Consider the following 18632-nt stretch of genomic DNA (forward strand, 5'->3'; position numbering starts at 1 on the left):
TATTAAAATGAATTTAGTAGAAAATGTGACTGAAACAGTTAAATTTTAACTTATTTTCAAGTATAGGAGTTTGCTACAAGATGTTGCACAATGTCTCGTTGTTTCCATTAAAGAAATATGTCACTACTCCTGTTATTTTTCCATAAATAATTAAAAACTTACAACTTCTAAATATGGCAATGGGCTGTGTTCTGTTACTTGCCTAATCAAACTTTTTACTACATGGGCATTGGTTTTTGTTGGCAGGATTATATTCCAGAAATAAGGCGATGCAGAAGACTGATGCTGATAGGATGTGGCACAAGTTACCATTCGGCTGTTGCCACACGCCAGTTGCTGGAGGAACTGACTGAACTGCCAGTTATGGTGGAACTAGCATCAGATTTCTTGGACAGGAGTACTCCTGTTTTCCGTGACGATGTCTGCTTCTTCATTTCTCAGTCAGGTATATACAAGAGTAAAACTACTGTACTTCAATTTCCCTCACTGTTGTCATACAGTATACACATTTTTAATGCAGGTATATATGCATCTTTCTGTCACCTGTGTAGCTGCAGAATTCTATTTCACAGTTTTCTTGAGATACCTGTGGCTAATTTTGAATTTGCCATCCTGGTCTTAGAATCAGCACTGTTACTAGATATTTTCAGATCTTTGGTCCAGTTTTAACCTAGGTTCTTATAACAGTCTTTGCAAAACACTGAATTAGAATCTAAAGAAATGGCAAAAAAACTACATGCTTATACATTCTATTTCGCTTGTTTGATATTCAACATCATTTTTGACATGTACCTGTCTTTCACATCGAGGGTAGTGTGATAAACCAAGATAGTGTGGTAAACTGTTTGACACTCGAAGCATCACATCAGATTTGAATTTTAAGCTCTGAACACGAGTCATGCGAAACTACTTTTAATATGCTCAAATGAACTATACTGTTTGCCACTAAAATGACAACACCATGCAGACTGTATACAGCTCACTTCAAATTGCATGACGTAGGCTATAGTGCGTTTAAAATTAGTTGTAACTTTTGACAGTTCCGTAAGCAGCGAGTGGAGGGAAGCATAGTTGCCAGCGTGTGCTGAGTGCGTCAGCAGGTGACCACACTATAATGCCAGACCTACTTGGTGCAGAACCTGTGAGGTTTGCTTGACTGCATGAACAACAAACCACGCAAGCCGGCCGATCTGTGTTCTTTCTCGAAAGACTAAAGAAACTATTCATTAATAAACTCTAATTTTCGCACATCTACAATTTAATTCATCAGCTTCATGATGAACCAGCTATCATTTCATTAATGATAATAGTTATTACGATATTTCGATAGTAGGTAAACTACCACAAGAAATTCTTAGTTTGCAGTGAAAAATAAGGGTCGCTATGGATTTGTGTTTGGTGCATGTTACGTCATATATTGCTGTGTATGAAATGTAGCTAATATATTGAATTATTCTTTAAACTTGGAAGGATATCACTCTGTCTCCAGTCTCGAGAAAATGGAATGTATGTAAAGAGCACACTGTCACAAACGCATGTGCCCGGTGAAAAAGTCAGAATGAAATAGTCGCAAATCCCTCGTATCTCAAAAACAGTCTGAGGTATCGAAACAAGATTTTTGGCAAATGACAGAGGAGATTAATTTGCCTTACAATTAATATGTGAAACTTCCCTGTCTATCGTGATATACAAGCAACTTCAGATTTTTTCAATGAAATAATGTAATTTTAAGGACAATTGATAGCTGGTGAGGCGAGAATTGCTGTAGGTTTTGCAACAATATAAGTGAAATTACACATTGATTTTTATATTGAGAATGGTCTTTTTCATAAACTACTGACCTGTCTTTCCCTCAATTGCTAGTTTAATATTATACTATTTCAACACTCACCTCTGTGCTTCATGAATCCCTCTCCTCAACTATCTTCTTGGTATGGCTGACCCACTGCATTATTAGAGCTTTATCAATCACAACAGAGCAGTTGGCACATCGTCCATTACTGTTGTCGAATCCAGAGGAATATTTTGTAGCAGAACATTATCTTCATAGGCGGTGAATGTGATCTTGGATGACAACTTTTAATGCAAACCTCATGTTCTGATGAGGTAGACTGTTGTTATTAATGCAACACCAAACAAAACACTTCTTTACAATACCTGATGGCTGCGGAACACTTCAAAGTCAGAAAATAACCACTTTCAATGAGAGTTCATGAATGCAGATATGCATGTAACACTTGACATCACATGGCAACACAGGTGCTTTACCAGCCGAACCTCTTGCAGTGGTAGGAAAACCTGGCTCACTATTGGTGTTACCTGGGCAACTGTATCTGGTGATCCAAGCATCAAGAGTCACAAGTAATTTTAAACACACTGTATGCGCTTGTACTTGCAAATGATTGGTATTTCAGCACAACCATCATACAGTAGGTACACATAATGTCATCTACTTTCTGTATATATGGAAGGATTATGCAACATGTTTCTCATTCAGAAATTGCATTTGAATGGTGGTTGGTCATGAGAAGATAATGTTATGCCTCTTGTAAGAAGAAGAAACATCTACCAGCATGTGTTGAAATTAGACAGCAATGTAATTGTGGCCTATTGAGTCTGTGGTTTATTGTTCACCAGTGATGCTGCACTCATTGCTCAGTATCCAAGAAAATTGTCTGAATATGAGATTGATGGGCTCAGGAAGTCCATACTCAAAGCTGTGTAGGATCTCAGGAACCCAAATGACTAGTGCCTGAGAGGGTAGACACAATGTTCATTTTGCCATCCAGGATCAAACAGCCATGTAACAGAAGTAACAGCCACGTCAAAAAAACTTAAGAAAGGAAATTAACTAATTTGCAACAAGATAAGTAATCGACACAGAGGATGTGATGCCATCCAAAGTACCCAGCAGAGAGAGGCATGCCCTACATATTGCATGCGATAGCAACACTGGACACGTGAATGGCACTATGTCATCTTTTCAGATGAGTCCCGGTTTTGTGTACAGCACTATGATGGACATACCCATGCATGGAGGCACAGAGCCATTGGGTGTCCAACACAGTCAACTCTGGTTCATGTAGCTGGTAACTTGGACAGAAAGCATTACATTTCTGACGTGTTAAGGCCACTGGCCGTACCTCGCCTTTGAGGTCTCCATGATGTTATCTTTCAACAAGATAGTACAAGGGCACATGTTGCCCATGCCATCCTGACCTAACTTGATACAGAGAATGTTTTGACTATTGTTATGGCCAGCACGTTCTCCAGATTTCTCACCCAATAAATGCCCTGCTGGGTTAGAGCTATTGTTGCTGCTAGAAACAGCACCCCTTTTATTCAGTTCCACACCTTGTTTGCGCAAAATCAACAAAAAATTAAATCATGTATTTTTCCTTCTGTGGACATACAACATGTAACACTTTATTATTTAGTATTTCCTGGTGTTGCAATTTTTATGGCCAGCAGTGTAGCTGAACTGGAAATGAGAGTGAAACCTATTAAGTCTTTCCATGATCCTGCTGACTTTGTTGACTCTAGTGTCCTCACCATATCTGCTGTTCTGAATTTTTAAAATACTCTGACAGAAAGAAAATCACAACACCAAAAATTAATTCATGTAAATCAATGAAATTATGGGAATACATTTGTCTGGGTAACATTTAAGTGACTAACATTGCAAGGTCACAGTTTAATGTAAGTGTGAGAAAATCCATTGCAAATGTGGAATACTGGTACATTAATAACCAGTGTAACTGCTGGAAAGTTGAATGCAAGCCTTGTGCTGTGTTGTACAGGTGCCGAATGTCAGTTTGTGGCATGGAGTTCCACACGCTGTACTTGGTTGGTCAATACAGGTACAGTAATGCTGCTTGTGGATGAAGCTAGAGTTGTTGTCTGATGGTGTCCCATACGTGCTCGACTGCAGGCAGATCTGGTCATCGAGCAGGCCAAGGCAACATTTCAACACTCTGTAGAGCATGTTGGGTTACAACAGCAGTATGTAGATAAGTGGATTGGGAAACACCCCCTTGAATGCTGTTATAAATGGCAGCACAACAGGTTGGTTGCAGGCCCTCAACCGGCCTCCTCCTAAACAACATGGCCGTCACTGACACTGCATCAAGACAGAACCAGCATTCAGCAGACAACACAACAGGCCTCCACCCTGGCCTCCAATGAGCTCTCGCTTCACACCACTGAAGTCACAAATGGTGGTTGTTTGGGTCAGTGGAATGCATGCTACAGGGCATTTGGCTCAGAGCTGTACGAGATGTACCTGATTTGTAACAGTTCATTGTGTCACTGTGGTACCGACTGCTGCTGCAGAAGCAGTACAATGAATCAAAGCCATACACCGGACACGATGGTCACCAGTCTCGGCAGTGCCACATGGCCATATCCAGAGCCCAGTCTTCTTGCGACCATACATTCTCATGACAGCTGCTGCCAGCAGTCGTACTAAGGCCTGTCACGTTATTATGAAATATCGCAGAAAAAAAACATCCAGCATGTTGTAGCTCTTTTACGCGATCTCATTCAAACTCAGTGAGGTATTGATTAATGCAACAAAGATGCCATTAAGGCAATCCTGATTGACATCAACTCACCTTTCCAATCTCAGGAATAACTAATGCTCAGGACTGTTACAGTGTGCATTACAGTAAACCTGATTTGCATTCTTATAGTGGCGCTGCTAACACCACTCTTGTTCAACTGGTGCGAAATCTGACAAGATATCATTTTTCTCATGTAGAAACATGCCTACCAATGTTTAGTTCTGTTGCTCAACTCCTCCTTGGCGATTTTTGTGGTGTGGTGTGGTGTGGTGTGGTGTGGTGTGTTGGGGCTTATGGGCGCTCAACATCGAGGTCATCAGCGCCCTGACACACATTAAAAGGAACGAACGTGGACAGACCTAAGAAAACTAAAGCACACACTCAAAGAAAGCAGGAAAAGAAGGAAAATGTTACATAAGAAAGTGAAACCTAAGGAAAGGGGAAACATAGCAACAAGAATGTCACAGGAAATTGTTATTGGCTGCCCACTTACATAAAATATGGGCTAGCTTGTCACACAGTGAGCAAATTAAAATCCTCTCCCTAAAATCTTTGTAAAAACATTTGACATGTCACAGAACTTTAAAACTTTAGCCACATTCGTCCGAGGCCTAAAAGAGATGGCAGGTCCGCTGGCAAGTCAGCTGCGGCCCACTGGTCAGAAAATAAAATGCAGTCCAATAAAACGTGGCGCACAGTGACCTGGACACCGCAAGCACCACACATTGGAGGGTCCTCTCGCCGGAGCAGGTAGCCATGCGTCATAGGGCTGTGGCCTATTCGAAGCCGAGTGAAGAGAACCTCGTCCCGTCGATGGGGCTGAAAGGAAGTACACCACACACGCGTTGTGGGCTTGACTATACGGAGCTTATTGTCAGTCACTTCCAGCCACTCATCCTCCCACCGACGCATAACCCGTGAGCTCAACAGCGAGGTGAGTGCGTGCAAGGGGATAGCACACTGAGAGACTTGTGGGGCGAGACACGCCTCCTTGGCTGCGAGATCTGCCCTTTCATTCCCAGCAATGCCGACATGCCCCGGAACCCAGCAGAAAGCTACAACCTTCCCCAGTCGCTGTAGTCGGAGGAGGGCATCCTGGATGGTCTGGACAGTTTTGTCTGCCGGATACAAACGTTGCAATAAGTGAAGGGCACTGAGTGAATCCGAACAGACAAGAAATTTAGGACAGGAAGAATGTCTCATGTGCTCCAGTGCCCGCAAGATCGCAGACAATTCTGCATCAATCACAGTGAAAGTCTGAGGCAGGCGGACCTTGAAGACACAATCTGGAAAAACAACTGAGCAACCAACAGAATCCCCTTGTTTTGACCCATCCGTAAAAAAAGCTACATAGTCGTGGTGCTCAGATAAAATGGCAGAAAATGCTGCATTAAAAACAGTGGAAGGAGTGCAATCTCTCTTGTACTGCAATAAATCTAAAATCACTCTGGGCCTCTTCAGTAACCAGGGTGCCTCTTCAGTAACCAGGGTGGCAGGCGGTTAAAACCCTGGATTTGGGGTTGTACAGACTCCACACAGAGGGACTCTAGTACACGTTGCACACAGATCCCAAACGGCAACGTAGCCCGGGGACGGCGGGAAAAAAGGCGGTCCAGAGGTGGATGGGCAACAAGATGGTGAGCAGGCGAGCTGGGAGCTGCAAGAAACTTACAAGCCTACCGCATCAGCAGGAGCTGCCGCCGGATGGTAAGTGGCGGTTCCCCAGCCTCAGCACAGAGGCTGGGTATGGGACTGATCCGATAAGCACCCGTGGCCAGTCAAATCCCAGCATGGTGAACAGCGTCAAGGACCTGCAAATAAGAAGGCCTAACTGACCCATATACTGTGCACCCATATTCCAACCGTGAACGCACGAAAGCATGGTAAAACTGAAGGAGACGTGCCCTGTCCGCTCCCCAAGACCTGTGGCGGAGGCACTTGAGGATGTTGAGTGCCTTCAGGATTCTGGCTTTCAAGTCACGTAGGTGTGGCAGCCATGACAACCTGGAGTCAAAAATTAGGCCCAGAAACCGCACTGTGTCTCTAAAATGTAGGACAGTATCCCCCATATGCAAGGCAGGCAAAGTAAAAAGACGACGAGAACGATTAAAATGAACACAAACACACTTATCGGCAGAGAACCGAAAACCCGTCTTTGCAACCCACTCCTCTAACCGCCACACTGTTAGCTGCAACTGACGGCTCACGGTTGCAACACTGGAGGAGGAAAAGAAAACAGCAAAGTCGTCCACAAATAAGGAGCACTGTACTGGATTCCTCACTGTAGACGTTATACTGTTGATGGCTATGGTAAAGAGGGTAACGCTTAAAACGCTCTCCTGGGGGACACTGTTCTCTTGCTCAAAGCCATCAGACAGTGTGTTACCAACGCGGGTCCGAAAAAACCACCGAGACAGGAAAGACCGAATGAAAATCGGGAGGCGGCCACGAAAGCCCCATTGATGCAGTTGTGCAAGAATACAGTATCTCCAAGTAGTATCATCTGCCTTACTGATATCAAAGAAGACACCAATACAGTGATGCTGATGGAGAAAAGCCTGCTGAATAGCCGTCTCTAGGAGGGTCAGATTGTCGACAGTGGACAAAAATTTTCGGAATGCACACTGAAAGCGGCTAAGGAGCTGTCTGGTCTCTAACAGCCAGACCAGATGCCGGTTAACCATCCATTCCAAGGTCTTACCGACACAGCTTGTCAAGGAGATACTACGATAACTACTGGGACATGTGCGGTCCTTTCCCGGTTTGAGGAGAGGGATGAGGATTGCCTCCCGCCACGAGGTGGGGAACACTCCTGTCTGCCATATGAGATTAAAACATTCGAGGAGGATTTCCTTTGACGCCGCTGGCAGATGTCGAAGCATGGAGTACCGGATGCGGTCGTAACCTGGTGCAGTGTCAGAAGTCTCACTAAGAGCTGATTCAAGTTTCCATGTGGAGAAAGGGGAGTTTTACGACTCAGAACTGTTTGACCGAAAGTCCAAGTTCACTCTTTCGACAGTCGCACGGTAGCGACGAACTGCTGGATTCTGATTTGCAGTGGCAGTACTTTGTGCAAAATGCTCTGCCAGCATCTGGGCAATGGCTCTGGGTGTCGTTTGGAGGCATCCCTGGTTCAGGACAGCAGCTATTGGTAAACGGCTATGTTTACCGGAAATCCGCCGGATGGCTTCCCATACTTTTGTGGAACAAGTGGAACGGTTGATGGAGTCCAGGAACGCCTGCCATGACCTTTTCTTGCTCTCTTTAATGACACGGCGTGCTCTGGCTCTCGCGATTCAAAAGGCTTCACAGAAACGGCAGCAGCACACGTACATTGACAAACGCAGGTGCTAGTGCTGACAGTAGCAACCTCCGTTTGTGTAGTGGCATCGGATTTCAACACTGGCTGTTTGAGAACGGAAGAAAAGGAAGCAGCGAACGTGGGCGGCTGCATGGACTTGTAAATTTTCTTCGCCTCACCATACGAGAGGCATTGTGTAGTTTTAAGTTCCTGGATCTTCCGTTCCTCAAGGAAAACTCTGCAGTCCCATCTCCACACAGGGTGATCCCCAGAGCAGTTGACACACTTGGGAGGAGAGGAGCAGCCAACTCCCTCATGAGCGGCTTTACCACATTTCCCACAAGTGGCTTCCCCTCTACAGCCGAGAGTAGTGTGTCCAAAGTGTTGACATTTAAAACACCGCATGGGGTTGGGGTAATAAGGCCATACACTGAGACGAAGGAAACCGGCCTTCACATGCTCTGGCAATTTGGTGGTGTTAAATGTAAGGATAAACGAGTCATACCATCCACCTGTTTCATAATGTGTTGCACGTCGACAATTCCTTCCCGGGACCATTCAGCCTTCAGTTCGTCTTTGGGGATGTCAACGAGATCTCTGCAAGTCACAACACCCTTGCTGTAGTTCAAGGTGTTGTGAAATTCAGTCTCTATCGCAAACTCCCCAAGAAATTGCGCCTTCTGAAGGTTCTGGGCTTGCTGGAAGCTAGATGTTTCAACCAACAAGGTGCCATTTCGCAAGCGCTTTACAGATTTTAGAGTGCCAGCAATGCCTTTTAAGCCCTTCTGGATATAAAATGGTGTAACTTTAGTGAAACTCCCATCTTTCCTTTTAATTACAAGAAACACATTCGGCGAAGCAGCATGCGCTCTGTTACGACTACCTGAATCAGGAGGACTGGCTACACGAGCCCTCTTGTTATATTGGGTGTTAGAACCTACCAGCGGCCCACCCTCTCCGCTGGGAGGAGAAGAAGAAAAGTTTGAGGGTTCCATCTCGGTCCCACGAGCAGCTAGAGAACAGAGTCCACCTAGACAGAGCCCCGCGTGCCTAGGTAAGCCTTCTACAACTGAGGTGCGGCAGGTTCCCCAGAGGTTGCCCGCTAACGACTGTTCCACCTCAACAGCCATGCATCTTATCGGCGCGCAATACACCTTGAGATTGAGGGGTTGTTTATAGAGGTTTATTCCATCCTCGCGATCCAGGCGGCCAAGCCAAGATCCCCACTCCCTGAGACACACAACATTCCACCGCCGCGCCGCACGGTGGTCGTTGAAGCATGCCCAGAGCTTATGGTGACAGAGGACTGGCGGCGCTTACCAGTCCCCAGCTCAGGAACCCTGGGGTCGCCAAGCCCGTACCCAGCAAATGAATGCTGAGCCCCTGGGGGCTTTCTTTCTTTCTTTCTTTCTTTCTTTTTTTTTTTTTTAAAAAAAATCAGTGTACATCAATCACAACAAACAACATCCCTGTTAAAATTCAGATAAAACATATTATACCTTATAAGATAATCACATAGACATCTTGAGTTTAGGACCCTTGCTTGATGGGATTATAAGGTTTGACTCAAATATCCTAAGATAAAAATGTTAGACATTCTTGATAGCTCATATATTTCTTTTAAGTGCTTTCTGAATGTATGGGGGCAGATGGGGGTAACTGACAACCTCACATGAATTTTTATAAACTGCTTGAAACTCCTTTGGCTTAACTAGTGACGTGCCCTGGTTTTGCATGGGTAGCACTAAGTATTTATAGCTGGGTGGCTTGTCTGGCATAGTGATAGTAAATTACATACACAAACGTTCCTCATGAATCCCATCCATTAATGAAAAGTGTATCAAAATCAATACAGTAGTTTCTGAGATTAGCCTTCACATACAGAAAGAACAACTTGGCAGGGTACTTTAATTTAGTAATATGTACAGATGGAACTTCAGCGGGATGACTAATCATTGACAAACTCATGTTTGTTAGTTGTGTTTGTTGGTGATCCCAAGTTTTTTTTTTTTTTTTAATCTTCACAAATTTATTTAAATGCCACAAGAAAATAAGAGAACAACTCAGGCAAATTCCCACGTACTTGGAGAAACGTGTAACAGGTCGGGTGTGGTCAGAGCCCAAGAGGTTGTGTGTTCAAACTCTTGGGCCTTTTACCTCTTTGTCAATAATTGCTTCATTATTAAAAGTTTACTTTTATTTTTGTATTTTTAAATACAGGTTCCTATTGTCTTCATGTTCAATGAAGCTATGCCAAGGTCACAGATCTCTGGAAAACACAGTGTTTCACTATGATGCTGTGAACAGGTCGTGTTGTCCTACCTTCATCTTGGGAACTCGGGGTTCATGAAACAATAACTTGGTCACTGCTAGGTCAGCTTTGTGAGTGCTTGCCATTTGGTACTACCCATGGGCATATTATCTTGGGAATTGCAACAGACACAGCATTCATTAACTCTCTCAATGTTTAATAAGTCAACATAATCTAATATGATATGTATGTTAGAAAATAGTGTTCTGCCCACACTAATTAATGGTAAATTAATATTATCTACAAAAAATGTCAGAGGTCTATTGTCCTTCAGTTTCATATGCATCCACCATGCATATTTAATTTACTGTCTGCTGAACATATTTGCTTCTCTTTTTTTAGTCCTTGGCTACATATGCCTGGTGTACATTTGCATCCTGTTCACAGTTTCTTATACATTTCTTTATCATATGTCAAGTTCTGCACATTATTTTATTAAGTACAACTGTCAGAAAATGGTATTTCATTATTAGCATCATACCTATCTGATGAGCAAAATTGGAAGTAATTGAGGCCCAGGTTATTTCATTTGCAAAAATAGCAGTTACCCTTCCACTTTTCTCAGATCGCAGTTTTAGCATAAAAACTGTCATCCGTAATTTCCTGCTTCTGTTGCACTTCCTATTTTATCTGTTGTTTACATGTAACTTTATGCAATAACTAATGAATAATCTGTTTTTCTTCACTTTATTTGATTTACAAATTTTTTGGGCTCTATCTTTGACCTTTTCACACTGACTACACACATTTCTATGTCATTCTGGAAGTTCAATTTCTTAGAAAAGTCCCCCCCCCCACAAAAAAGTAAAAAAAATAAATTTGATGGGGATGGGTTCCAGCACAGATACTCCACTCATGCGTCAATATTGTTTATCCCAAATGATAAAACAGGGAAGGTTAAGAATATAAATCATAACGTGAAATCCATCCTGTGCCATCAGGTATCTCTTGAACTAGGTGCCAAGTCCTTGGCCTGTCTAATATTTTTGGTGAGTGGCAACTTTCCTTCTCTCTTATCGTTACATTCCATCCTGGATTATCCATTGTTTGAATGAATGAATTCAGGCAGCAAATGCTTTATATTTGTTTTTCTTTTATTCATAAGTGGAATTATGTTAATCTTTTATTTACCTTCATTTGTTTAATTTACAATCAATCTCTCCTGAATAAGTAACTTGCTGTACTAAACTTTGTTTCTTTTCCCGTAACAGGTGAAACAGCAGACACACTGATGGCTCTCAGATACTGCAAGAACCGTGGAGCCCTTATAGTCGGTATAACTAATACTGTAGGAAGTTCTATCTGCCGAGAATCACATTGTGGTGTGCATATCAATGCTGGCCCTGAGATTGGTGTAGCATCCACAAAGGCTTATACATCGCAGTTTATATCGCTTGTGCTTTTTGCACTCGTGCTCAGTGAGGACAGAATCTCTCTTCAAGCCCGTCGCTCAGAGGTAGGTGTAAATGTGTGGGTGGTCAAGTACTCAGTTAATACTGTGAATTACATTACATTAGCAAATGCATCATCTTGGTACATAAATTACAAAAAAATGTACAAAAAGACAGGAAACGAAGTGTGCCACTACACTGAAGCTTAACGCAGGCATATCTTACTTAGACCGTGATGCATAATGAGTGTTTCTGAAATACTGAATGTAAATGCTCCAACGATGTTGATCGTTTTATCATTCCATGTTACTTATTTGATAATATGTACTTGTTAAATAAAACAAAGGCATCTGGTAGTTACATTAAAGCATACCACACTTAGATGCCTCACAGGACACAAATTATCTTTGTCACAGCAAATAACAGTAATGGCAATTCAGTTCTGGTAGCCTAAATCTCAATCTGACTCAGATTTTTCACTAACTCAGAACTGTGCATCATGCCAAACCATGATTATTGTTGTTCTCTACTGTATACATATAATATTTGATTAATTTTGGAAGTTATTCGCCGGCCGCAGTGGTCTCGCGGTTCTAGGTGCGCAGTCCGGAACCGTGCGACTGCTACGGTCACAGGTTCGAATCCTGCCTCGGGCATGGATGTATGTGATGTCCTTAGGTTAGTTAGGTTTAAGTAGTTCTAAGTTCTAGGGGACTGATGACCACAGCAGTTGAGTCCCATAGTGCTCAGAGCTATTTGAACCATTTGGAAGTTACTCCTCGATGTGTTTTGAAAGAAAGTGTTTAATGTCTAAAGAATGAGCCTGTTCTTTCAAAGGTTATGCTGTTGTTGTTGTGGGCTTCAGTCCTGAGACTGGTTTGATGCAGCTCTCCATGTTCTTCTATCCTGTGCAAGCTTCTTCATCTTCCTGTACCTACTGCATAGTTTCGACAAAAAGAGAATAGAAATCGAAATGTAGTGCTACAGAAGAATGCTGAAGATTAGATGGGTAGATCACATAACTAATGAGGATATATTGAATAGAATTGGGGAGAAGAGGAGCTTGTGGCACAACTTGACTAGAAGAAGGGATCGGTTGGTAGGACATGTTCCGAGACATCGACAGATCACCAATTTGGTACTGGAGGGCACTGTGGAGGGTAAAAATCGTAGAGGGAGACCAAGAGATGAATACACTAAGCAGATTCAGAAGGTTATGCTAGTTCCCTCACATTTACCACTACCACTCCTCCCCCCCCCCCCCCCCCTCCTCCTCCTCCTCTCTCAACCCATACATTATTTGCACAATGTTTTAGTTCTGAATGTGTCATATGTTAGTAAGAAAACTGCAATTTTGATGTAGCTGAGGTTGAAGTACAGAGTCAGCTTCAATACAAATAGTGAATAGTGAATAGTGTATTTCATTTATGACAGAACACACAATTTATAAGTTTCACTTGCGCTGCACAAAATTATTTTTCATTAATCTATATATGTCTTTTGGTGTACAGTGCATCATTACACTTTCACTGCAACTGCTCATAGTCATACAGCACTTTGAATGTTCATCACTGGTACAGTTTAAAAAATAACTAGTAACACAAGAAATGTGTAAACCAGAAATGCTGCATTAAGGTTATGAAATTATTGAAGGTATTCAATAAGCGTAAAATAGTTTGTTGCATAAGAGGAGCCTAAAACCCATAACCACCCTAATATGAATTAAAGGCTTTTTGATAAGTACAGTTACTGAAACTGTGTAGCTAAACTAACGACTGCTTATTAAAAAAAAAAAAAAAAATAAAAAATAAAAAAAAATGAAAGTAAGTTGCTTTGTCAGTTCAAGTTACAACACACATAACTCTTCCACAGGAAAAGGAAAAGAAATCCATACTTTTAAAAATAAAACCTTGGTTCCTCTTCTATACAGTTCTTGCCCAAGTATCACTGGAGACCATTATTTTCGCATAAAAAATCAAAACAAACGATTCTTCTCCCCCAGCCTTTATTGGTGATTATAATGTACTACAGCAAGAAAATAAATGAGAGACTGCTTTCATAAGTAAAATCTAGTAAGCAAGTGCACAGAACATTCTGGCACAAGCCCAAGTTACTCACTGAAGCAATAATTTTGCCTAGCGTAACACTATTTATATTTCATAGTTCTAAGAAGGAAATTATTCTTTCAGATCATTGAGGGACTGAAACATCTGGATGAAAAGATTCGTGAAGTTCTCGAGGTCGATGATGAAGTGAAGGAGCTAGCCAAGGATCTGTATCACCAAAAATCTTTACTGATTATGGGCCGAGGTTACAACTTTGCAACCTGTATGGAGGGAGCTCTTGTAAGTACAAACTAACCACAATATAATTCACAACAGCTATTATATTAGGTATAGTGTTACTAATGAGAATGATATTTCAGCAAAAATAAGAAACTACTACACAGCTGAATAAATGCTACTTTAGTCAGATCTTTTAACAGATAATGTAAAACCTTATCTGTAAAACTACATTCATGTAGGAATGAGACAGTGTGTTAAAGAATACAGTGTGGATTACAACAATTTATATCATTAAAGGTACTTACAAACTTTCTACTGAGAGAGATTAAGTTTTCATGAATATAAATCCATATCATTCAACAGTGCTGTGGCTGTTTAGTGGTTATTTGTTAGCTTTATGTTCATAATTTCACTATGTTACATGATCACTGTCATTATGGAAGACAGCTTTTCTTTTTGCAGCTTCCAGATTACAAATCTATCTTTTCCATTTCTCGTTTCATCATTCATTTTTGTGTTTCAAAGGATCTTTTCCTGTCATTCTTCTTTTTTAATTTTTGGAACAACAATGTTATTGAACACTATGAAAAAAAAATTGATACACACATGCAAAGACTGAATGGGACAAAAATTCATGTAATCAGATGAGGTGGGGCAAAGTGATACAGGAGAATTAACTTTAACTTCGTTTTGTCCATGGAAGGAACTCTTTTTGTAATGCCTTTTTTTACATTAATGTGTGCAGCCTTCAGTAACTACTGTAATTGTTGTTGTTGTTGTTGTTGTTGTTGTTGTTGTTGTTGTCTTCAGTCCTGAGACTGGTTTGATGCAGCTCTCCACGCTACTCTATCCTGTGCAAGATTCTTCATCTCCCAGTACTTACTGCAACCTACATCCTTCTGAATCTGCTTAGTGTATTCATCTCTTGGTCTCCCTCTACGATTTTTACCCTCCACACTGCCCTCCAATGCTAAATTTGTGATCCCTTGATGCCTCAAAACATGTCCTACCTTCCGGTTCCTTCTTTTTGTCAAGTTCTGCCACAAACTCCTCTTTTCCCCAATTCTATTCAATACCTCCTCATTAGTTATGTGATCTACCCATCTAATATTCAGCATTCTTCTGTAGCACCACATTTCGAAAGCTTCTATTCTCTTCTTGTCCAAACTATTTAGTTAGTATTGCCTCACGTATTCCAACATTTCTGCGGAATCCAAACTGATCTACCCCAAGGTCCGCATCTACCAGTTTTTCCATTCGTCTGTAAAGAACTCGCATTAGTATTTTGCAGCTGTGACTTATTAAACTGATAGTTCGGTAATTTTCACATCTGTCAACACCTGCTTTCTTTGGGATTGGAATTATTATATTCTTCTTTAAGTCTGTGGGTATTTCGACTGTCTCATACATCTTGCTCACCAGATGGTAGAGTTTTGTTAGGACTGGCTCTCCCAAGGCTGTCAGTAGTTCTAATGGAATGTTGTCTATTCCGGGGGCCTTGTTTTGACTCAGGTCTTTCAGTGCTCTGTCAAACTCTTCATGCAGTATCTTATCTCCCATTTCATCTTCATCTACATCCTCTTCCATTTCCATAATATTGTCCTCAAGTACATCCCTTGTATAAACCCTCTATATACTCCTTCCACCTTTCCGCTTTCCCCTCTTTGCTTAGAACAGGGTTTCCATCTGAGCTCTTGATGTTCATACAAGTGGCTCTCTTTTCTCCAAAGGTCTCTTTAATTTTCCTGTAGGCAGTATCTATCTAGCCCCTAGTGAGATAAGCCTCTACATCCTTACATTTGTCCCCTAGCCATCCCTGCTTAGCCATTTTGCACTTCCTGTCGATCTCATTTTTGAGATGTTTGTATTCCTTTTTGCCTGCTTCATTTACTGTATTTTTATATTTTCTCCTTTCATCAATTAAATTAAACATTTCTTCTGTTACCCAGGGGTTTCTACTAGCCCTTTTCTTTTTACCTATTTGATCCTCTGCTGCCTTCACTATTTCATCCCTCAAAGCTACCCATTCTTCTTCTACTGTATTTCTTTCCTCCATTCCTGTCAATTGTTCCCTTATGCTCTCCCTGAAACTCTGTACAACCTCTGGTTCGCTCAGTTTATCCAGGTCCTATCTCCTTAAATTAGCACCTTTTTGTAGTTTCTTCAGTTTTTATCTACAGTTCATAACCAATAGATTGTGGTCAGAGTCCACATCTGCACCTGGAAATGTCCTACAATTTAAAACCTGATTCCTAAATCTCTGTCTTACCATTATATAATCTATCTGATCCCTTTTATTATCTCCAGGATTCTTCCATGTATACAACCTTCTTTTATGATTCTTGAACCAAGTATTAGCTATGATTAAGTTATGCTCTGTGCAAAATTCTACCAGACGGCTACCTCTTTCATTTCTTATCCCCAATCCATATTCACCTACTATGTTTCCTTCTCTCCCTTTTCCTACACTCGAATTCCAGTCACCCATGACTATTAAATTTTTGTCTCCCTTCACTACCTGAATAATTTCTTTTATCTCATCATACATTTCATCAATTTCTTCATCATCTGCAGAGCTAGTTGGCATATAAACTTTTACTACTGTAGTAGGTGTGGGCTTCGTGTCTATCTTGGCCACCATAATGCGTTCACTATGCTGTTTGTAGTAGCTTACCCACATTCCTATTCTTTTATCCATTATTAAACCTACTCCTGCATTACCCCTATTTGATTTTGTATTTATAACCCTGTATTCACCTGACAAAAAGTCTTGTTCCTCCTGTAACAGATATTATCAAAATATCTCCCACAAAGCCCAATCTGATATGTAAATGCTGTTAGTGGTGCCAAAGTTAGTGTCCAGGCACTCATGGGCAAGGCACGAACTGAAATTGAAGGTAGCAATGCAAATGCAGTCCTGAACTCCATTTTCAAATGTTCATTTGCAAACGAAAATTCATGAGAATTGCCCCAATTTCATTATCATACCATTGCAAGGATCAGTGACACTTTGAAAAACAGCTGAAATCACTAAAACTGAACAAAGCTCCATGGTCCAGTGGAGTCTGTAACGGAGTTTAAACAAAAAACAAGAAAGGCCAGGTCACACCCGGGTAAAAAAGGAGTAGCAGAAGTGATCCACTACATTACTATACAACATCCTTGACTTCAATTTGTTGTAGGATCTTAGAACATATTCTGAGCATTAACAAAATGAACTATCTCAAACAACCTCTTCCATGGCAGCCAGTATGGATTCCAAATACATTGATCATTCGAAACCCAACTTTTACTTTTATCACATGACATACTGAAACCCATAGTCAGGTAAATGTAATATTTCTTGGTTTCTGAATCTGACTCAGTACCACACCTTTGCTTATCAAGAGTATGATCATATGGTGTAGTAAGTGAAATTTGTGACTGCATTAACAATTTATTGGTAAGGAGGACACAGCATTATCTCTGAGAACCTCTAACAGATGTAGAAGGGACTTCAGGTGCCCCCAGGGAAGTATATTGGGGCTCTTGCTGTTTATGATGGATATTAATGCCCCTGCAGACAATATTAACAGTAACCTCAGACTTTTGTATATGATGCAGTTATCTAGTATGAATAATGCCCAAGAAAAGTTGCAGAGATATTCAATCACATACTGATAATGTTTCAAAGTGTGAACATTCAAAACTTGCTTTAAATGTTCAGACATGAAAAGTTATGAACTTCACAAAATGAAAAAGTGTAGTATGCTATGACTACAATATCAATATACAGACAGTCATTTTCCCCCCTCACTGTATTTGCGAGTCATACACGAAACAAAATGACTGGTAGTGGTATAAGACATCCTCTCATGCCGTGGCTTGTGGTATGTATGCAGAAGATGGAGATGTAGACTGAGTCACAATTTGAATCTTTCAACTCATGTTAATACCTAGGTTTAACAATTTGTAGGTACATGAAATGGAATGATCACATAGGTGCAGTTATAAATAAGCTACACTTCAGTTTGTTGGTAGAATACTAGGGAACTGTCATCATCAGTCTACAAATGGGACTGCTTACACAACCCTTGTGCGACTCGTGGGACTAAAAGGGGATACTGTACGTACACAGAGAAAGGCAGCACAAGTGTTCATTTGTTTGTTTGAGCAGTCTGAAAGTGTCACATAGATGCCGAAGAACCTGAACTGGCAGATACTTATAGAAAGCCTACTTACACGGTTTTAAGAAACAGCTTTAAATGATGAATCTAGGAATGTACTACAAACTGCTATGCGCACATCTCCCATAGGGATAGTGAAGACAAGATTAGACTAATTCAAGTGTGCACAGAGATGCTCAATCAATCATTCTTCATGTGCTACATACATGAATAGAATGGGAAGAAGCACAATAAAGTAGGGGTGTATTGATGTAGGTATGTAACAATGACTTTCTTGCCCACTCAAACTTCTTATAACTGATGAATTTTCCTCTCAAATTTACACTATTTAATTTGAAATGAAAAGTGTTGTTATTAAAATTTGATGGGTGATTTTTATGTTTCAGTCACTGACTTGAAATTAGTTGAATTAATCAAGATAACCACTCACTGTGTAGTCGAAGCATTGAGGAGTGGGAGAGCACACAATCAAGAAGTGTAACATACTAGTTCAACCTTCGTAATTTGGTTCTTAAGAGCTAAAAACACACGGCAACATAGTCCTGTCTGGCCACGGTGTGAAGACAATGTAACTGAGCACATACAAGTGTGTATTTGTGTGTCTTGTAGTTTTCAG

At 41.1% G+C, this 18632-nt stretch overlaps 1 protein-coding gene across 6 annotated transcripts in view; it reads left to right on the plus strand.

Moving 5' to 3' along the window:
- LOC126354697 (glutamine--fructose-6-phosphate aminotransferase [isomerizing] 1-like) overlaps positions 1-18632 on the plus strand; it is a 160837-nt gene that overhangs the window by 137252 nt on the left and 4953 nt on the right. For all 6 annotated transcript variants that reach the window (XM_050004552.1, XM_050004541.1, XM_050004514.1 and 3 more), the window contains 3 exons: positions 247-445; positions 11386-11630; positions 13755-13910. In XM_050004552.1, the coding sequence (XP_049860509.1) occupies positions 247-445; positions 11386-11630; positions 13755-13910 (600 nt within the window). The remainder of the gene's footprint in view (positions 1-246; positions 446-11385; positions 11631-13754; positions 13911-18632) is intronic.

This window comes from Schistocerca gregaria, chromosome 1 (assembly GCF_023897955.1).
Source record: "Schistocerca gregaria isolate iqSchGreg1 chromosome 1, iqSchGreg1.2, whole genome shotgun sequence".
Lineage (NCBI taxonomy): Eukaryota > Metazoa > Arthropoda > Insecta > Orthoptera > Acrididae > Schistocerca > Schistocerca gregaria.